This window comes from Lithobates pipiens, unplaced genomic scaffold (genome assembly GCF_037356315.1).
Source record: "Lithobates pipiens isolate NorthernLeopardFrog02 unplaced genomic scaffold, aLitPip1_a1.2 Scaffold_28, whole genome shotgun sequence".
NCBI lineage: Eukaryota > Metazoa > Chordata > Amphibia > Anura > Ranidae > Lithobates > Lithobates pipiens.
Window position 1 is genome coordinate 13,711,153 of NW_027507789.1, and position 22,877 is coordinate 13,734,029.

General features: G+C 48.1%; 1 protein-coding gene across 1 annotated transcript in view; it reads left to right on the plus strand.

Annotated features, from left to right (window-relative positions):
* The window catches only part of TTYH2 (tweety family member 2), a 131,630-nt gene that overhangs the window by 23,951 nt on the left and 84,802 nt on the right, over positions 1-22,877 (plus strand). Inside the window, exon 2 of the mRNA XM_077458696.1 lies at positions 11,977-12,149. Coding sequence (XP_077314822.1) covers positions 11,977-12,149 — 173 coding nt within the window. The remainder of the gene's footprint in view (positions 1-11,976; positions 12,150-22,877) is intronic.

The window sequence follows — 22,877 nt, forward strand, 5'->3', positions numbered from 1 at the left end:
TTTGATCTATTTTGAGCAATCAGATCAGAATGTAATCAACTGGCAGTGTTGGATTTTTTTTTTTCATAGGATTGTACATTAATTGTGTAATTAGTTCGATTTTTTTTTTTTTTTTTTTTTTTTTTTATATTTTTTTCTTCTTTGTGCTTTTTGCTGTGACACGTTGTTCCTGTTAGCCGAGTCCGACTCTGCAGTTTGTGAGTCAGAGGTCACCAGTTGTCAGACGATCGTTGCGTTCATTTCTCTGTCCTCACACAATGTCTCCTCCAATGCTTCCCGCTGTACAAAACAAAAGAAAATAAGTATTTTTGGGCTATAAATACAATTAAAAGAGGAACTGCGGTCTGCTCAGTTTTGTTTAGAGGGGGGATTTTGTGTGTGGGGGATTTGTACTGGGTGGGGTGTATTTGTAGGGGAGATTTGAGGGGTAGAGAATTTGTGCTAGGATGGGTAATCCCATAGCATTTGTGCTGCAGGGGGGGGGGGCAAAAATTTGCGCTGGGAGGGGGGATTTCAGCAGGGGGGTGGATTTATATTGGGAGAAGGGGGGAATTTATGCTTAGGGGTAAGCATGCAGATTAGAGTTCTATTTGTTTTTTTGTTTTTTGGGGGGGGGATGTTCATACATCTTGGAGGGGGTCGCAGTTTGGGGGGGTATTCATATATCTTGGAGGGGGTCGCAGTTTGGGGGGGTATTCATACATCTTGGAGGGGGTCGCCGTTTGGGGGGGTATTCATACATCTTGAAGGGGGTTGCAGTTTGGGTGGTATTCATACATCTTGGAGGGGGTCGCCGTTTGGGGGGTATTCATACATCTTGAAGGGGGTTGCAGTTTGGGGGGGTATTCATACATCTTGAAGGGGGTTGCAGTTTGGGGGGTATTCATACATCTTGGAGGGGGTCGCAGTTTGGGGGGTATTCATACATCTTGAAGGGGGTCGCAGTTTGGTGGGGTATTCATACATCTTGAAGGGGGGTCGCAGTTTGGGGGGTATTTATACATCTTGAAGGGGGTCGCAGTTTGGGGTGGGTATTCATACATTTTGGGGGGGTATTCATACATCTCGGAGGGGGTCACAGTTTGGGGGGGTATTCATACATCTCGGAGGGGGTCGCAGTTTGGTGGGGTATTCATACATCTCGGAGGGGGTCGCAGTTTGTGGGTGTATTCATACATCTCGGAGGGGGTCGCAGTTTGGGGGGGTATTCATACATCTCGGAGGGGGTCACAGTTTGGGGGGGTATTCATACATCTCGGAGGGGGTCGCAGTTTGGTGGGGTATTCATACATCTCGGAGGGGGTCGCAGTTTGTGGGTGTATTCATACATCTCGGAGGGGGTCGCAGTTTGGGGGGGTATTCATACATCTCGGAGGGGGTCGCAGTTTGGGGGGGTATTCATAGTAGTCGTAGTTTTGGGGGGGTAATTCATACATCTTGGAGGGGGTAGCAGTTTGGCAAGTTCGCCCTGGGCTCTAGATGACCTTGCCCCGGCACTGGTAACACCCACATGTGATGCTGAGCCTCCATGATTGAATGAAAGGGGCGGGGCAGGTCAGGCTGAGGAGGAAAGAGCTAGATGATGCTGGAGTCCCCAGCCAGGAAATCTGACTTGCTGCAGCTTCTAATGCACATTGTGAGAAGCTCACAGTATGCGGTGAAATCGGAGGAAGCCGTTTCAGTCCAGGAGAGGAGCCGGTACAACTGTGCGAGACTGCAGGCCGATGGATATCGTATGGGGAGAGGAAGAAACCTTTTCATCATTTCCATGTCTCAGAAAACAGGAAGTGTTGGGAAGAAGCACATGTGGCGGCGGTGGGGATGGTTGCGGAGGGATGACATCCTCGGGATGGGGGAGGGGGTGCTCACTTCCTCCTCAATCCTCTGCAGAGTCTTATCTGCTTTGCTAACAATTTGCAGTCACTTCCAGGGACTCCTTGCTGGTGTATCTCAGCGGGGCGTGCATGCGCTGCGCACTCTCGCAGTATCACGACGTTGGACTTCCAAGATATCAATAATATTATAAGGCATTTAATGTTTCTGCATGCTAAGGGGGAACTCTGGATTCAGCTACTGATGTGAGTTCCCCTGGCGCCATCTAGAGGCATAAGATGGAAAGCATAGCCTGGTTACATGAGCTGGAGGGCCGGATCTGGAGGGGGGGGGTGGGGTAGGGTCAGTCTCCCCAGATTTTAGTCCCCCCCCCCCCCCAAGTCTTTTGGAGTGCACCCACTGATCCATGAGCCAGTCTGATGTGGACACCTGATGTAAGGGGGCACTCTGAATAGGGCCTGGATGTAAGGGGGCACTCTGGGGACCCTGATGTAAGGGGGCACTCTCATTGGGGGCCTGGGTATAAGGGGGCACTCTGATGAGGGCCTGGATGTAAGGGGGCACTCTGATGAGGGCCTGGATGTAAGGGGGCACTCTGATGAGGGCCTGGATGTAAGGGGGCACTCTGATGGGGGCCTGGATGTAAGGGGGCACTCTGATTGGGGGCCTGTATGTTAGGGGGCACTCTGGGGGCCTGGATGTTAGGGGGCACTCTGATTGGGGGCCTGGATGTTAGGGGGCACTCTGATTGGGGACCTGGATGTTAGGGGGCACTTTGATTGGTGGCCTGGATGTTAGGGGGCACTTTGATTGGGGGCCTGGATGTTAGGGGGAATTCTGATTGGGGGCCTGGATGTTAGGGGGAATTCTGATTGGGGGCCTGGATGTTAGGGGGCACTCTGATGAGGGCCTGGATGTTAGGGGGCTCTTTGGGGGCCTGGATGTAAGGGGGCACTCTAATGGGGGGCTGGATGTAAGGGGGCACTCTGATGGGGGGCTGGATGTAAGGGGGCACTCTGATGGGGACACCTGATGTAAGGGGGCACTCTGATGGGGACACCTGATGTAAGGGGGCACTCTGATGGGGACACCTGATGTAAGGGGGCACTCTGATTGGGGACACCTGATGTAAGGGGGCACCTGATGTAAGGGGGCACTCTGATTGGGGACACCTGATGTAAGGGGGCACTCTGATTGGGGGCACCTGATGTAAGGGGGCACTCTGGGGGTACCTGATGTAAGGGGGCACTCTGGGGGTACCTGATGTAAGGGGGCACTTTGATTGGGGGTACCTGATGTAAGGGGGCACTTTGATTGGGGGCCTGGATGCAAGGGGGCACTTTGATTGGGGGCCTGGATGCAAGAGGGCACTCTGATGGGGACACCTGATGCAAGGGGGCACTCTGATGGGGACACCTGATGCAAGGGGGCACTCTGATGGGGCATCGGCTCCTGTTGCTGTCAATCAAATCCAGTGAGCTAATGAGGAGAGAGACGTGCGTGGCCGCACCGCGGCTCCATGTCTGAACAGACACAGAGAGCGACGCCTTGGTTGGGGAGCCCCCATAGCCAGCTGCTTAGTGTGGGGGGCACTTAGTAGGAGGGAGGGGCCAGGAGTGTCGGCGAGGGACCCAAGAAGAGGAGGATTGGGGCTGCGCTAAGCAAAACCGTTTCACAGAGCAGGTAAGTAATAACGTGTGTTATTTTTAAACAAGAAAAAGAACAAAACTTTAATATCACTTTACAGCTCAGGGCTCCTTCTGAGTGTAGAGCTCTTATAATATAACTAATAATTTAAAAACAATAATAATATAAATAAAATTGTAAGTAATAATACCGGATAAATGATAAAAGTGTATTACAACAATTATAACAATATTTAAATATAAGGTAAATACAAGTAATAAGTATAAATGTAAATAATAATATAAATATACTAATGTAACAATAATTGAAACATAATATAAATAATGTAAATGCTATTAATAGAAATAATGTAACAATAATTGAAATATAATTTAAATAATATAACAACAATAATAATATTAATGATTCAATAAAAAATTAATCTCCCCCCCCCCCCCCCCCGCCGCTCTGTACAGAGGGGGGATCACATTACTAATGAATGGGCTTTCATCTTAGGACAATATTATTTTTCATCGGCCACAAAGGATCAGACTTCGCAGGAGGCGGATTAATAATTCAGATCGATCCATACGCTTCCATCCCCCGCTGTGTGCGGAGAGGTGTATATACGTATATACATCGCTATTATAAACGCTGGACCCAAAACCTGAACCCCCGGCAAATAATCAACCGCTGACTGCGGGAGAACGACCGCCGCTCCTCGGATCTGATATCTGATCCGCATTGTTTCGTTCTTACTGACTGGCCGACCCCAAAATAACATCTTTATCTATATTCAATAGAGCCGCCCCATCGCCAGATATATTGTGCATATTATCTGCAGAATACTCAGTAATGTCAGTGTGACTCTTCCAGGATTGTATTACCTTCTACAGAGATCACAGCCCCCACCCCCACCCCCGACAAATGTCCTCATCTGGTTTCCTCTCCAGAAGGATGGCGCCATCTTTGTTCAGGCATCATCCAGAGTAACCACCTACTTCCTGCAGGCTCAGAGCTGACACAATCATGTAAATCCTGGTGCCTGTGTTCACAGCCCCCTACTGCAGCGTCTCGTCTTGCTACGAAGTTACAATGTACAGTCTGATCACCGGGGGGGGGAGGGGAGACTGGGGAAATGCTTCTTCCTCCTCCTACAAAGTTACAATGTACAGTCTGATCACTGGGGGAGGGGAGACTGAGGAAATGCTTCCTCCTCCTTCTACAAAGTTACAATGTACAGTCTGATCGCTGGGGGAGGGCAGACTGAGGAAATGCTTCTTCCTCCTCCTACAAAGTTACAATGTACGGTCATATCACTGGGGGGAGGGGAGACTGAGGTAATGCTTCCTCCTCCTTCTACAAAGTTACAATGTACAGTCTGATCACTGGGGGAGAGGAGACTGTAGAAGGAGGAGGAAGCATTTCCTCAGTCTCCCCTCCCCCAGTGATATGACCGTACATTGTAACTTTGTAGGAGGAGGAAGAAGCATTTCCTCAGTCTGCCCTCCCCCAGCGATCAGACTGTACATTGTAACTTTGTAGAAGGAGGAGGAAGCATTTCCTCAGTCTCCCCTCCCCCAGTGATCAGACTGTACATTGTAACTTTTTGAGGAAATGCTTCCTCCTCCTTCTACAAAGTTACAATGTACAGTCTGATCACTGGGGGAGGGTAGACTGAGGAAATGCTTCCTCTTCCTTCTACAAAGTTACAATGTACAGTCTGATCGCTGGGGGAGGGGAGACTGAGGAAATGCTTCCTCTTCCTTCTACAAAGTTACAATGTACAGTCTGATCACTGGGGGAGGGGAGACTGAGGAAATGCTTCCTCCAGCGTGCAGCAGACTGATGACATCATCTCAGCCTAGGCACTGATTGGAGCTCAGGAGCCTCTTTATTATGATGATTGGTGGAGTTTTCTGTATGATGATCCTGTTGCTGTGTACTGTGACACGTCGGGAGTTGATCCATTCAGACTGGTAACTCTATTGGTGGCACACGAAGATCGCTCCGTTTTCAGGAATGTAAAGTATATAAAAGCCAAATTTAGTTCTTTTTAGATTTATTAACCACTTGCTGACCCGGCCTTTTTTTTTTTTTTTTTTTTACAAGTTGAAATCTGCATTTTATGCTAGAAAATGACTTGGAACCCCCAAAACATGTTATATATTTTAGCAGAGACCCTAGAGAATAAATTGCAATATTTTGTGTCTGTATTTGTGCAGCGCTCTTTCAAATGCATTTTTTGGGGGAAAAAAAAAACACTTTAATATAAAAATAAAAATAAAAAAATAGTTACCCCAATTTTTTTTTTTAATAATATGAAAGATGATGTTACGGCGAGTAAATAGATACCCAACATGTTACGCTTTAATATTGCGAATGTTTGTGGAATGGCGACAAATTACAGCCCTTAAAAATCTCCATTGGTGAAGCTTTGTAAAAATGTCTCCAGGTTACCAATTTATAGTTACGGACTTGTTGTAGAATTATTGCTCTCACTCGAATGTTCGCGGCGATGCCTCATGTGTGGTGTGAACACTGTTTATATAGGCGGGCGCAACTTGCGTGTATGTGCTTACTTTTGCGCCCGAGCATGAAGGGATAGCGTGCTTTACATTTTTTTTTTTCTTACACTGTCCATTTATTATTATTTTTTTTATTTTATTTTTTTTTGCATGATTTTTATTCCTATTACAAGGAATGTAAACATTGTAAACATCCCTCGTAATGGAAAAAGAAGAATAAAAAGCCGCCATAATCCCTGCCCGTCAAAGTAATGACGTGTATATATACTGCTAGTATACATTTCGTGCCGCTTTCATGAAATGAATGCCCGTTGATCCTGCCATGAAGGCCTTGGGGCAGGCACTTCCTGTTATGGTGACAACGCTCTGCCGGTGACACTCCTGCGTTGTCACACAGGCTTCCAGTAGAGACTAGAAGTGGCAGTTCCCCCACACACACATACACACACGACACCGACGCGACCCACCCGACCCACCCTTGTCACCAACCCAGAAAGCCGCCCTGGGAAACGCCATGCAGCCTTCGCTGGAGGGTATGGAGACAGGAAGTAGTTGCATAGAGGCTGCAGGAGATCATCCGCATTGAGATGCAACAGTTGATACAAAGTTGAAAATTAAGATTACATTTTCAAAAAATGACAGTTGCTTTATTAAATTACATTACTAACAATTATTATTTAAATTAATACATTTATTATGATTTATTATTAAATATTGCTTTATTTAATTACATTATTAAAAAATATTATTATTAAATGAATTCATAAATAATACATTTATTCTTAAATTATTATAAAAAATTACAGTTGATTTATTAAATTGCATTATTAAAAATTATTAAATGAATTCATAAATAATACATTTATTATTAAATTATTAAAAATTACAGTTGCTTTATTGAATTACATTATTAAAAGTTATTATTGAATTAATAAAGAATACATTTATGATTATTAAATTATTAAAAATTCCAGTTGCTTTATTAAATTATAATATTAAAAATTATTATTAAATTAATATTAATACATTTATTATTATTAAAAATTGAGGTTGCTTTATTACATTTATAAAAAAATATTATTAAATGAAATAATGAATACATTTATTGTTATTAAATTATTATTAAAAATGACAGTTTCTTTATTAAATTTACATAAAAAATTATTATTAAATGAATTAATACATGTATTATTATTATTACATAAAAAATTGCAGTTGCTTTATTAAATTACATTATTAAAATGTATTATTGAATTAAAATTTTTATTAAATTATTAAAAATTACAGTTGCTTTATTGAATTACATTATTAAAAATTATTATTGAATTAATAAAGAATACAGTTATTATTAAATTATTAAAAATTACAGTTGCTTTATTAAATTATAATATTAAAAATTATTATTAAATGAATTAATAAATACATTTATTATTAAATTATTATTAAAAACTAGTTGATTTATTAAATCACATTATTAAAAATTACTATTAAATTAATATTAATAAATGTATTATTATTAAAAATTGAGGTTGCTTTATTACATTTATAAAAAAATATTCTTAAATGAAATAATGAATACATTTATTGTTATTAAATTATTAATAAAAATGACAGTTGCTTTATTAAATTTGCATTAAAAAATATTATTAAATTAATTAATACATTTATTATTATTATTATTATTACATAAAAAATTGCAGTTGCTTTATTAAATTACATTATTAAAAATTATTATGGAATTCAAAAATGTATTAAATTATTAAAAATTACAGTTGCTTTATTGAATTACATTATTAAAAATTATTATTATTGAATTAATAAAGAATACAGTTATTAAATTATTAAAAATTACAGTTGCTTTATTAAATTACATTATTAAAAATTATTATTAAATGAATAAAGAATTAATTTATTATTATTTATAAAATTATTATTAAAAATGACAGTTGCTTTATTAAATTACATAATAAAATAATTCATTATTCATTTAATAATTTTTTTATGTAATTTAATAAAGCAACTGTCATTTTTAATAATAATTTTATAAATAATAATAAATTAATTCTTTATTCATTTAATAATTTTTTATTATTATTTATAAAAGTATTATTAAAAATGACAGTTGCTTTATGCTAATGATACAAATCAGTGCTTCCTTGTGGTGAGGAATTAGGAAATTAGCGGACAATGTCTCATTGATTATCTCCGGAAATATATTGCTGGATTGTTTTCTTCCTCTGAGGATAAATTAGGAGGTTGGGGTGATGTGCGACGTTTGATGTGTGTGGTTATCTCCCTGTCAAACTGCGGGGGAGGGGAGGGGGGTTTCCTGCACCGTGAAAAAAACGCCGGAATATTATTAGGAACAGAGGGGAGGAAGCAATGAGATCAGGAAACTAAAGCGGGTGGGGGCGGGGTTCTTCCAGAACATAAAGGCCTATATGTATGATGGGCCCGCCGGCCTCTCCCCATTCCCACACACATCACAAGGTTTGGATCTATCGTGTCACGAGGGGGGGGGGGAGGGGGGGTCACACGACCAAATCCTTCCACATAGGCAGCTGAAGTCCAGGAATATGAGAGACGGGGAGCCAGGGAATGCGGTTATTGGCGGCCAGACGATGACATCAGCATTTTATTCACCTTAAAAGAACCTTATTTTCTTTAAAAAATAAAAAAATAAAAAATAAAAAGAGATACAAGTCGTGTGCGGAATCCAGATTAAAGCCAAACCCCGACCCAAATTCCTCGATCAGTGAGCCCCCATCTGGGTTATTATTGCCTCAGTCCAATCCACCCAACGCCAGGCCATATACCCTCCCTGCCCAAAATGGCATGCTCCGCCAATGGTGGCACCATATTATAGCTTATTCCAAAAAAATGGCCAACCCGCCACCATAGGTGACCCACAAAACTCCAGATTTGTTGAAGCTCCACCATAAAGTGCATGTATGGGCGTTCTACAATATAGTGTGTCACAAAAGTAAGTACACCCCTCACATAAATCTTCTTCTATCTTTTCATGTGACAACACTGAAGAAATGACACTTGTCTACAATGTAAAGTAGTGAGTGTACAGCTTGCCGTCCCCTCAAAATAACTCAACACACAGCCATTAATGTCTAAACCGCTGGCAACAAAAGTGAGTACACCCCTAAGTGAAAATGTCCAAATTGGGCCCAAAGTGTCAATATTTTGTGTGGCCACCATTATTTTCCAGCACTGCCTTAACCCTCTTGGCCATGGAGGTCACCAGAGCTTCACAGGTTGTCACTGGAGTCCTCTTCCCCTCCTCCATGATGACATCACAGAGCTGGTGGATGTTGGAGACCTTGCGCTCCTCCACCTTCCGTTTGAGGATGTCCCACAGATGATCAATAGGGTTTAGGTCTGGAGACATGCTTGGCCAGTCCATCACCTTTACCCTCAGCTTCTTTAGCAAGGCAGTGGTGCTCTTGGAGGTGTTTGGGGTGGTTATCATGTTGGAATACTGCCCTGCGGCCCAGTCTCTGAAGGGAGGGGATCATGCTCTGCTTCAGTATGTCACAGTACATGTTGGCATTGATGGTTCCCTCAATGATCTGTAGCCCCCCAGTGCCGGCAGCACTCATGCAGCCCCAGACCATGACACTCCCACCACCATGCTTGTCTGTAGACAAGACACACTTGTCTTTGTCCTCCTCACCTGGTTGCCCCCACACACGCTTGTCACCATCTGACACCAAATAAGTTTATCTTGGTCTCATCAGACCACAGGACATGGTTCCAGTAATGTCCTTAGTCTGCTTGTCTTCAGCAAACTGTTTTGCAGGCTTTCTTGTGCATCATCTTTAGAAGAGGCTTCCTTCTGGGATGACAGCCATGCAGACCAATTTGATGCAGTGTGCGGCGTATGGTCTGAGTACTGACAGGCTGACCCCCCCACCCCTACAACCTCTGCAGCAATGCTGGCAGCACTCATATGTCTATTTCCCAAAGACAACCTCTGGATATGATGCTGAGCTCTGGATATGATGGTGACCTCAACTTCTTTGGTGGATCATGATGAGGCCTGTTCTGAGTGGAACCCGTCCTGTTATACCGCTGTATGGTCTTGGCCACCGTGCTGCAGCTCAGTTTCAGGGTCTTGGCAATCTTCTTATAGCCTAGGCCATCTTTATGTAGAGCAACAATTCTTTTTTTTTCAGATCCTCAGAGAGTTCTTTGCCATAAGGTGCCATGTTGAACTTCCAGTGACCAGTATGAGAGAGTGAGAGCGATAACACCAAATTTAACACACCTGCTCCCCATTCACACCTGAGACCTTGTAACACCAACGAGTCGCATGACACCGGGGAGGAAAAATGGCTAATTGGGCCCAATTTGGACATTTTCACTTAGAGGTGTACTCACTTTTGTTGCCAGCGGTTTAGACATTAATGGCTGTGTGTTGAGTTATTTTGAGGGGACATGTCAGAAAAAAAATCTCCATAACAGGATATTACCCCCCCCCTCCATAACGGGATATTGCCCCCCTCCATAACGGGATATTACCCCCCCCTCCATAACGGGATATTACCCCCTCTCCATAACGGGATGTTACCCCCCCCTCCATAACAGGATATTACCCCCCCCTCCATAACGGGATATTACCCCCCCCTCCATAACGGGATATTACCCCCCCCCTCCATAACGGGATATTACCCCCCCCTCCATAACGGGATGTTACCCCCCCTCCATAACAGGAAGTTACCCCCCCTCCATAACAGGAAGTTACCCCCCCTCCATAACGGGATGTTACCCCCCCTCCATAACGGGAAGTTACCCCCCCTCCATAACGGGATGTTACCCCCCTCCATAACGGGATGTTACCCCCCCTCCATAACGGGATGCTACCCCCCCTCCATAACGGGATGTTGCCCCCCCCTCCATAACGGGATGCTACCCCCCCTCCATAACGGGATGTTGCCCCCCCCTCCATAACGGGATGTTTCCCCCCCCTCCATAACGGGATGTTGCCCCCCCTCCATAACGGGATATTGTCCCCCCATAACGGGATATTGCCCCCCCCTCCATAACGGGATGTTACCCCCCCTCCATAACGGGATGTTGCCCCCCCCCTCCATAACGGGATGTTGCCCCCCCCCCTCCATAACGGGATGTTGCCCCCCCCCTCCATAACGGGATGTTTCCCCCCCTCCATAACGGGATATTGCCCCCCTCCATAACGGGATATTGCCCCCCCTCCATAACGGGATATTGCCCCCCCCTCCATAACGGGATATTGCCCCCCCCTCCATAACGGGATATTGCCCCCCCCCCATAACGGGATATTGCCCCCCCCTCCATAACGGGATATTGCCCCCCCCTCCATAACGGGATATTGCCCCCCCCCTCCATAACGGGATATTGCCCCCCCCCTCCATAACGGGATATTGCCCCCCCCTCCATAACGGGATATTGCCCCCCCCTCCATAACGGGATATTGCCCCCCCCTCCATAACGGGATATTGCCCCCCCCTCCATAACGGGATATTGCCCCCCCCTCCATAACGGGATATTATCCCCCCCTTCATAACGGGAAATTACCCCACTCCATAACCCAGAAAAAATCTCCATAACGGGATGTTACCCCGTCCATAACGGGATATTACCACCCCCCCCCCCAATAACAGGATATTACCCCCTCCATAACAGAATATTACTCCCTCATAACAGGATATTACCCCCTCCATGTTTTACAGTAGGAATAATGTTTGATTGGATGTTGGGTCCATATAAGCGGTTTCTGTATCTTTTCAAGCCTGAAGGGGCCGATGTGTGGCCCCCGAAATGCGTTGGATGTTGCATCCGTTATATGTTTTGAATAAAAGCCCTCCAGTACTTTGATGCCTCGATCTGCAGGTTCAAGTATTACTGGGCAGTGACAGGTCCACTTTAAGAAGGTGCCATTGGTAACAAGAAGCTCATTGATCTCTCTCTCTCTCTCTCTCTCTCTCTCTCCCCACAGACACTGCTGTTCTGGGCTCTGGTCATCGCCGCCTGCGCCTTCCTCAACCTCCTCTTCATCAGCATCTATCTCATCTGCTTCTGCTGCTGCAAGAAAGATGAAACTGTGGAAACCAAGAGGCCGCAAGCCTGCTGCATCACCTGGACCGCCACCGTGTCGGGTCTGCTGTGCTGGTGAGTGGAATGATTTCCTTTCGCCCAAGTCTACCACCATTCACCGCCTGAAGGGGGAGCTGTCTGTGCAGCCAAAGCCACCAATCAGATACTTCCACTTGCTGTGCCCATTATGAGGAGTTCCCACCATCCCTGTGCTGAGTTCCCTAAGTCTGTACACCTGCTGTGCCCATTATGAGGGGTTCCCACCAGGGGCGGACTGACAACTCATGGGGCCCCTGGGCAATAGGAGAAGATTATGGGGCCCCCAGGCAATAGATTATGGGGGCCACACAGTATACACACACACACACACACACACTGAAAAGGTAATGGAGAGGCGGGGCAGCTATAATCTTGGGATTTAAAAAAAAAACACAGATTTTTAACATACTGTCCCTGGTTTTATTGAGGCTGGCAACCCTGATGGGGCCCCTTAGTGGCATGGGGCCCTCGGGTCAGCCCGAATGGTCAGTCCGCCCCTGGTTCCCACCATCCCTGTGGTGAATTCCGGGGTCTGTACACCCGCTGTGCCCATTATGAGGGGTTCCCACCATCCCTGTGGTGAATTCCGGGGTCTGTACACCCGCTGTGCCCATTATGAGGGGTTCCCACCATCACTGTGCTGAGTTCCCGGGTCTGTACACCCGCTGTGCCCTTTATGAGGGGCTCCCACCATCCCTGTGCGGAGTTCCCGGGTCTGTACACCCGCTGTGCCCATTATGAGGGGTTCCCACCATCCATGTGCTGAATTCCCGGGTCTGTACACCCGCTGTGCCCATTATGAGAGGTTCCCACCATCCCTGTGCTGAGTTCCTGGGTCTGTACCCCCGCTGTGCCCATTATGAGGGGTTCCCACCATCCCTGTGCTGAATTCCCAGGTCTGTACCCCCGCTGTGCCCATCATGAGGGGTTCCCACCATCCATGTGCTGAATTCCTGGGTCTGTACACCGGCTGTGCCCATTATGAGGGGTTCCCACCATCCCTGTGCTGAGTTCCCAGGTCTGTACACCCGCTGTGCCCATTATGAGGGGTTCTCGCCATCCCTGTGCTGAATTCCCGGGTCTGTACACCCGCTGTGCCCATTATGAGGGGTTCCCACCATCCCTGTGCTGAGTTCCTGGGTCTCTACACCTGCTGTGCCCATTATAAGGTGTACCATGGACCATTTTAATCTTGGACAGCTTGGCACACAGAGGTATATGCGTCCATCGCCCCCCCCCCCCCCTTTCTTTTTTTTCCTCGCTCTCCTCAGACGCTCCGGCCTCCCCCGCCATCGTTCAATCTCTCGGTCGGCTGAGCCGGGGGAATTCTGGCCGGGGACCACGATTCTTTTTGATTAGATTTTGCTCTCTGCGAGGGTTTAGCGTGGGGATTGTGTGTGTAATCCGGATGGGTCGGGGGATGTGCAGAGGGAAATGACAGGTCAGCAGCGCGGTGAGGGGCGCAGGCTACGGCTGTCACACGGCCACATCTACTAATCGCCGCCGGCCGCTGGTTCTGTGGATGGAAGATTCCCGGCTGGGGCTGCTAAATAGGGGAATGTCACCGGCCAGCTTGCTCCGTATTAAAGGGCTCTGTGCTCCCAATGCGATAAACCCGAAAACCTCACAGACGCTTCAACGTGGTCATGTGACTTCAAAAGTTGCATTAAAAAAAAGAAAAAATACCCGCCATTAACATTCCTGTGCCGCGGTCTCCTATTGTGCTCTGGCATTGTCACCCTCCATGACGAAGGTCACCGGACCACCAACAAGCTCTTTATTCTTGTCTGATCACCAGGACAAGGGGTGGGCAGGAGGGGCGGCTGCCCCGGGCACTGTGGTATCATGTGGAATCACATGAGCAGATAGAGGGGGAGGGGGATTTGTGTTGGGCGAAGGAATTTTGGGAGGCAGCAGGTGGTGGTAAGAATTGTTCTATGAGGGGAAATTTGGGGGGGGGGGGTGATAGGAGGGAGGATGGGGGAAGATGATTTGTCCCAGGAGGGGGGATTTGGGGGTTTGTGCTAAAAGAGATAATATGGTAGAGGGGGAAGCGGATTTGCAGGAGAAGGAATTATTTTTTACTTTTTTTTGGGGGGGGGGGGGGGACACTATTTATGCTAATAGAGATGATTGGGGGTGTTTGGGGAATTTGGAGTGGGAGGACAGAATGTGCACCCAGAGGGCTAATTTGAGGGTGGGGGATTTGTGCGGCAGGGGTGATTGGGGGTGATTTGGAGTGGGGGGGGATTGTGCTAGAAGAGGTCATATGGTAGAGGGGGAGGGCATTTGTGGTAGGAGGAGGAATTTTTTACGGTGGGGGGGCGGGGGATTTGTGCTAATGGGGATAATTTGGGGTTGTTTTTGATAGGAGTGGGAAGAGAGAATGTCCACTCAGAGGGGGATTTGGATGGATGGAGGGTTTGTGCTAGAAGAGGTGATGTGGTAGGGGGAGGATTTTTTTTTTGGGGGGGGGGGCATTTGTACCAATAGGGATGATTGTGTTTTTGCTACGTGGGGGAATTTGAAGTGGGGGGGGGGAGAGGATGCGTACTCAGATGGTAAATTTGAGGGGTGGAGGAGTTTTTCTGGGAGGGATTTGGAGGGGGATGTGTTCTAAGAGAGAGGAAATTTTGAGGGATGGAGGATTTGTGCTAGGAGGGGTTATTTTTTATTTTTTTTGGGAGTGGGGATTTGTGCTGGGAGGGGGGATTTGGAGTGGGGGGCGGATTTGAGGGATGGAGGATTTGTGCTAGGAGGGGGTGATTTTTTTTGGGGGGGGGGGGTTGTGCTGGGAGGGGTGATTTCATTGGGAAAGGGGGGATTTGTGCTGGGAGGGGGGATTTCATTGGGAGGGGGATTTGGAGTGGGGGGGGGCGGATTTGAGGGGTGGAGGATTTGTGCTAGGAAGGATGATTTTTTTTGGGGGGGGGGCATTTGTGCTGGGCGATTTGGGGGTATAGGGGCAAAGATTTGTGCTGGTAGGGGGGATTTCAGTGGAGGGGGGCACATTTGTACTCTGAGGAGGGGGAATTTAAGCTGAAGGGGTAATAATGCAGATTGGTGCCCAATTTTTTGGGGGGAGGGGGATTCTTGCTGACACGTACCGCTCATACATCTTGGGGGTGGGGCACAGTTAGGCTTGCTCATCCTGGGCTCCTCCTTGTCACATAGGAAAGTAACGCAGGGACACTTCCTCAGGCATGTGGGCCTGAAACGTTTCTTTCCTGTGCTATCATACTAAAATAAAGAGCTTTGCATTTCGAAACAAGCTTATTGGTGGTCTGGAGGCATATTTCATCTCGGGTGACAACGCTGGCGCACAATTGGCAGGCAGGGACAGAACGTTGTCACCCTACTTTAGCCAGTGCCTGAACAGAATTGGTCAGGGGATGTGCATCCCGTGTCCTACACCGTGACCAGGCAGGAGTCATTGCAGCACTTTAACAAATGAAATGTCATTCAGGTTACAGCCTTGTGATGCAGAAACAGCTTTGGGATTCCCGGATCTGATGTGGATGTGAGGAGCCCTGTGGGCTCTCACTACACCACATGTGTCAAGCACTGCCAGATCCGGCTCGCCAGGCCGTTTCATGTGGCCCTCACACCCAGGGATTATTTCTCAGCCAGGAAGTGGTGGAACTCGGTTCCGTCACTTCCGGGCTCAATGCCTCCGCTCCCCTCTCACCTGTGTGTACAAGGATCGCCTTCCTTTAAGTGGCCTCACAGATCCCTGACTGCCCTACACTCAGAGTGGGGACAAAGGAAGATGGAGGTGCAGTGTTGGATGGGGCATCGGCCTGTGAAAGAGAGCTGAACGCTGTGCATAGCCCACCCCAAACTCAGTACTCTATACATAGCGCACCCCTGAATTCTTCACTCTGTACGTAGCGCTTTCCTGAACTCTGCGCTCTGTACGTAGCGCACACCTGAACTCTGCGCTCTGTACGTAGCGCATCCCTAAACTCTGCGCTCTGTACCTAGCGCACCCCTGAGCTCTGTACCTAGAGCACCCCTGAGCTCTGTACGTAGCGCACCCCCTGAGCTCTGTACGTGGCGCACCCCCTGAGCTCTATACGTAGCGCACCCCCTGAGCTCTGTACGTAGCGCACCCCCTGAGCTCTGTACGTAGCGCACCCCCTGAGCTCTGTACGTAGCGCACCCCTGAGCTCTGTACGTAGCGCACCCCTGAGCTCTGTACGTAGCGCACCCCTGAGCTCTGTACGTAGCGCACCCCCTGAGCTCTGTACGTAGCGCACCCCCTGAGCTCTGTACGTAGCGCACCCCCTGAGCTCTGTACGTAGCGCACCCCCTGAGCTCTGTACGTAGCGCACCCCCTGAGCTCTGTACGTAGCGCACCCCCTGAGCTCTGTACGTAGCGCACCCCCTGAGCTCTGTACGTAGCGCACCCCCTGAGCTCTGTACGTAGCGCACCCCCTGAGCTCTGTACGTAGCGCACCCCCTGAGCTCTGTACGTAGCGCACCCCCTGAGCTCTGTACGTAGCGCACCCCCTGAGCTCTGTACGTAGCGCACCCCCTGAGCTCTGTACGTAGCGCACCCCCTGAGCTCTGTACGTAGCGCACCCCCTGAGCTCTGTACGTAGCGCACCCCCTGAGCTCTGTACGTAGCGCACCCCCTGAGCTCTGTACGTAGCGCACCCCCTGAGCTCTGTACGTAGCGCACCCCCTGAGCTCTGTACGTAGCGCACCCCCTGAGCTCTGTACGTAGCGCACCCCCTGAGCTCTGTACGTAGCGCACCCCCTGAGCTCTGTACGTAGCGCACCCCCTGAGCTCTGTACGTAGCGCACCCCCTGAGCTCTGTACGTAGCGCACCCCCTGAGCTCTGTACGTAGCGCACCCCCTGAGCTCTGTACGTAGCGCACCCCCTGAGCTCTGTACGTAGCGCACCCCCTGAGCTCTGTACGTAGCGCACCCCCTGAGCTCTGTACGTAGCGCACCCCCTGAGCTCTGTACGTAGCGCACCCCCTGAGCTCTGTACGTAGCGCACCCCCTGAGCTCTGTACGTAGCGCACCCCCTGAGCTCTGTACGTAGCGCACCCCCTGAGCTCTGTACGTAGCGCACCCCCTGAGCTCTGTACGTAGCGCACCCCCTGAGCTCTGTACGTAGCGCACCCCCTGAGCTCTGTACGTAGCGCACCCCCTGAGCTCTGTACGTAGCGCACCCCCTGAGCTCTGTACGTAGCGCACCCCCTGAGCTCTGTACGTAGCGCACCCCCTGAGCTCTGTACGTAGCGCACCCCCTGAGCTCTGTACGTAGCGCACCCCCTGAGCTCTGTACGTAGCGCACCCCCTGAGCTCTGTACGTAGCGCACCCCCTGAGCTCTGTACGTAGCGCACCCCCTGAGCTCTGTACGTAGCGCACCCCCTGAGCTCTGTACGTAGCGCACCCCCTGAGCTCTGTACGTAGCGCACCCCCTGAGCTCTGTACGTAGCGCACCCCCTGAGCTCTGTACGTAGCGCACCCCCTGAGCTCTGTACGTAGCGCACCCCCTGAGCTCTGTACGTAGCGCACCCCCTGAGCTCTGTACGTAGCGCACCCCCTGAGCTCTGTACGTAGCGCACCCCCTGAGCTCTGTACGTAGCGCACCCCCTGAGCTCTGTACGTAGCGCACCCCCTGAGCTCTGTACGTAGCGCACCCCCTGAGCTCTGTACGTAGCGCACCCCCTGAGCTCTGTACGTAGCGCACCCCCTGAGCTCTGTACGTAGCGCACCCCCTGAGCTCTGTACGTAGCGCACCCCCTGAGCTCTGTACGTAGCGCACCCCCTGAGCTCTGTACGTAGCGCACCCCCTGAGCTCTGTACGTAGCGCACCCCCTGAGCTCTGTACGTAGCGCACCCCCTGAGCTCTGTACGTAGCGCACCCCCTGAGCTCTGTACGTAGCGCACCCCCTGAGCTCTGTACGTAGCGCACCCCCTGAGCTCTGTACGTAGCGCACCCCCTGAGCTCTGTACGTAGCGCACCCCCTGAGCTCTGTACGTAGCGCACCCCCTGAGCTCTGTACGTAGCGCACCCCCTGAGCTCTGTACGTAGCGCACCCCCTGAGCTCTGTACGTAGCGCACCCCCTGAGCTCTGTACGTAGCGCACCCCCTGAGCTCTGTACGTAGCGCACCCCCTGAGCTCTGTACGTAGCGCACCCCCTGAGCTCTGTACGTAGCGCACCCCCTGAGCTCTGTACGTAGCGCACCCCCTGAGCTCTGTACGTAGCGCACCCCCTGAGCTCTGTACGTAGCGCACCCCCTGAGCTCTGTACGTAGCGCACCCCCTGAGCTCTGTACGTAGCGCACCCCCTGAGCTCTGTACGTAGCGCACCCCCTGAGCTCTGTACGTAGCGCACCCCTGAGCTCTGTACGTAGCGCACCCCTGCATTAATGACCGTGCATACCTGCCTGCCTGCTTAAGTGTGTGGGTTTTTTTCTGTTTTCTATTTTTTGTTTTTTATGCATTTCCATTTAAAAGTCTCTGCCTTAAATGTACAGTAACACAATTGGCTTTGGATACGTTTCATCCAAAGAAAGAAAATGCTACGATCCTTCATTCCGGATCCCCCCCCTCTCCCGGGAGTCATTTTCCCATCTGCTAATTTTAAGCAATAGCTGTGACTTGGCATCCTGTGAAGCCGACACTCTCACATTAATATTATCTGCGATATCCTCACCTGTCTGCCATGTGACTGCAGATGCTGAAATGTCTTTCTGGGGCTACAATGCCGGAACAGAGGGAAGATAAGAGACGGGGGGTCGCCGCCATTAGGGACTTCCTGTTACAGGGTGACAACACTCTGTCCCTATTTCCCAGTTGGTCTCCTGGGTTTTCACCTTCAACACTGGCTTCAGATGGAGACTACAAGTAGACCTTTGTATATCTGCAGCTTTTATTAAAGGAATCCTTGGTGATCGTGCCATGAAGGTCTTGTTCAGGCACTTCCTGTTACAGGGTGACAACGCTCTGCCCCTGTCTATCAATTGAGCTCCTGGGTTGTCACCGTCATATAGGCTTCCAACGGAGACTAGTGGACATTTTGTAAAACTGCAGCTTTTATTAATACTGATCTTACCAAAAAAGACCCTTGTTCAGGCACTTCCTGTTCTTTTGGGTGACAACACTCTGCTCCTGTCTCCCAATGATGCTCCCACGTTGTCACCGATCACATAGGCTTCCTATGGAGGCCATTGCAGTGCACATTACACAGAGGTGGTCCACTGATGTCACCATCAGGAGACATGCCCTGAAAAACCACCGTGCCGCCATCACATTTCAAAAGCTATTTTCAAATTTTATTTATTATAAATCTGCAGCTTTTATTAAAATAACTGCAGCTCGTCCAGCCATGAAGCTGCAGCACTGTAAAACGCGCGGTGCAGCACGTGAAGAGAAGGTATTTTGCCTGTCATTTAGAACAGTGATGGTCAGGGGCGGACTGACCATTCGGGCACTCGGCACTGCCCGAGGGCCTCATGCCAAAAAGGGGCCCCATCAGGGTTGCCAACCTCAATAAAACCAGGGACAGTATGTAAAAATCTGTGTTTTTAAAAAAATCCCAAACCTCTCCAATACCTTTTTCTGTGTGTATACTGTATGTGTGTGTGTACTGTGTGGGCCCCATAATCTATTGCCCGGGGGGCCCCATAATCTCCTATTGCCCGGGGGGCCCCATAATCTCCTATTGCCCGGGGGGCCCCATAATCTCCTATTGCCCGGGGGGCCCCATAATCTCCTATTGCCCGGGGGGCCCCATAATCTCCTATTGCCCGGGGGGCCCCATAATCTCCTATTGCCCGGGGGCCCCATAATCTCCTCCTATTTCCCGGGGGCCCCATAATCTCCTCCTATTTCCCGGGGGCCCCATAATCTCCTCCTATTTCCCAGGGGCCCCATAATCTCCTCCTATTTCCCGGGGGGCCCCATGAGTTGTCAGTCCACCCCTGGTGATGGTAACCCTTGGCACTCCAGATGTTTTGGAACTACATTTCCCATGATGCTCCACTACACTGCAGAGTGCATGAGCATCATGGGAAATGTAGCTCCAAAACATCTGGGGTGCCAAGGTTCACCATCACTGATCTAGAACATAAAGCACCACATCCATTTAGAAAATATTTTAGAAATTTTGAAAAGGTTTTTGGGATTTTTAAGCTGCTAAATTAGAACAAAATAATTTTATAAAAAGTAGAGGTGTATTCAAGGAATAAAAACAGACATGCAAAAAGTAGATTTTGATATTACAGTACTGATACATGTGCTGACTGATTTACTCTCTACACGTTTCGCCTTGATAATTGGCTTCTTCGGGAGATTTAATTGATATCAGGCACAATGAGCACTAGAAATAAACAGATTTTTTTTTTTTTTTTTTAAGAAATAGTATAATCAACCGTCGCAACAAAATCAAGGATATATAGATACAAATTTGACAAATTGAAAACACATTCATCGATTGGAAAAATGCATAGCGCCAAAGCCATAATTGGTCACAATAATTACCTTTGTTGTTCAAAAACTATTTGCATATGAAGTGAAGCTCCAGAATCACGGGGGGTATGAACGCGTCCTCTGTGCGGTTTTCTGTTCAATCAGCAATGTGTAGATAGGAGCTTTAATGGCACGGCTGCACGTGCGCAATAAGGGAGCGTGTTTCTCTGCGGGAAAGCACTTGATTTTGCATGCGTTCCCGCAACGTTTGCGTTTTTAATGTTTATATTTACTATTTAAAAAGAGAGAAAAAAAAAATCAAAGATTGAGAAAAAAAAAAGAAAAAAAAAGAAAAGAACGCTTTACCCAGACACACTCCTCTACGGAGCTCAGAGGTATCAGCGGGAGCGTGGCGGCACGCGGCGTTATTGACGTATCGCCGATTTTAATGTTTTGTGTTCTCCGTGAGATGTATTATCCCGCCCGTGAGATATTGATATCTTGGTTTATTACTAATGTCGCTCGCTGCTGAGAAGAGCGATTCCAGCCGATGATTGATGTCACTTAATGATGAGAGGCGGGGATCAGCGGGAGCGAGGAGCGCGGGGTTCAGCGCCGAGCGGAGAATTGGGCTGTCAGAGGAATCCGGTTATATAACAACCTCGCCATCGCGCTTCTTTTTTTTTTTTTTTCCCCCCAGCCAGGACTTAAAATAGCATCATGTGTTATCACTGTATTATAATGGGCTGAAGACTCTGATATTCAGGGACCGCGGACAGAAGCCGCTATGACATCCTCATTTATAGCACACTGTATTTAAAAGGGGTTTTGTTTGCTAAAGTACATAAACAGTATCATAAACCATAGCCTTTTTAATAAAATTATTTTCAGGGTCTTTTTTTTTTTTTTTTGTAATTTCAATATTGCTGATCTACTACAGCCTCTTTGCTGTTGCTTTCCATCGATGTTCACAAGATTTCACTCCCCTCCCCCCCCCATTGAAATTAATGGGCTGCCCTACCAGCGACATGCATGCGCAAACGCGGTCTGAACTGAGCCATCAGACAGATATAGGAAACTCATTTGTTTATTTATTTTTTCCTCTCTCTTTTACCAACCAACTAAAATCTCTTTTCCTGGTCGGCCCCCTTCTGTGGCCCCATGGACATCGCCTCCTCCGGGGTCCATTACCATTTCCCATCATTTGGCCCCTTCAATCTGAAATCCTTTCCTGGACGCAGTGAAAGGCTCAATATGTAGGGTGGCCGGCCAGGCGCCCCCCCCCCGCAGTATGGCGTTGATGTGGATGAGTTGGCTCAGGGCGACCCTGGAGGTAAGTCTTCTACTCCAGATCTGTCGGAGGAGGTTAGTGAAGCTACATTGCCCCTGAATTCCTGATATCCGCTAATTACACCGACTGCAGACATTCTACAGAGCCCCTTCTATGTGCAGGATGTAGCCCCGGGGGCCCCCCAGTGCCGGGGGGCAGAGATGGCATATGTAACAATTAGGCCGGTGCTCTCTGGATGGATCTGGGCTCCCTGTCTGTGCTATTAAAAAGCTTCTTCTTCTTCCTTCTTCTTTCTTCCTTCTTCTTTCTTCCTTCTTCTTTCTTCCTTCTTCTTTCTTCCTTCTTCTTTCTTCCTTCTTCTTTCTTCCTTCTTCCTTCTTCCTTCTTCCTTCTTCTTTCTTCTTTCTGACTTCTTCCTTCTTCCTCCTTCCTTCTTCCTCCTTCCTTCTTCCTCCTTCCTTCTTCCTCCTTTCTTCTTCCTTTCTTCTTCCTTTCTTCTTCCTTTCATCTTTCTTCCTTCTTTCTTCCTTCTTCCTGACTTCTGACTTCTGACTTCTTCCTTCTTCCTTCTTCCTCCTTCCTTCTTCCTCCTTCCTTCTTCCTCCTTTCTTCCTCCTTTCTTCCTCCTTTCTTCCTCCTTTCTTCCTCCTTTCTTCTTTCTTTCTTCTTTCTTTCTTTCTTTTTCTTTCTTCTTCCTTCTTTCTGACTTCTGACTTCTGACTTCTTCCTTCTTCCTCCTTCCTTCTTCCTCCTTTCTTCCTCCTTTCTTCCTCCTTTCTTCCTCCTTTCTTCCTCCTTTCTTCCTCCTTTCTTCCTCCTTTCTTCCTCCTTTCTTCTTTCTTTCTTCTTTCTTTCTTTCTTTTTCTTTCTTCTTCCTTCTTTCTTCTTTCTTTCTTCTTTCTTACTTTCTGACTTCTTCCTTCTTCCTCCTTCCTTCTTCCTTTCTTCTTCCTTTCTTCTTTCTTTCTTCTTTCTTTCTTCTTTCTTCTTTCTTCTTTCTGACTTCTTCCTCCTTCCTTCTTCTTCCTCCTTTCTTCCT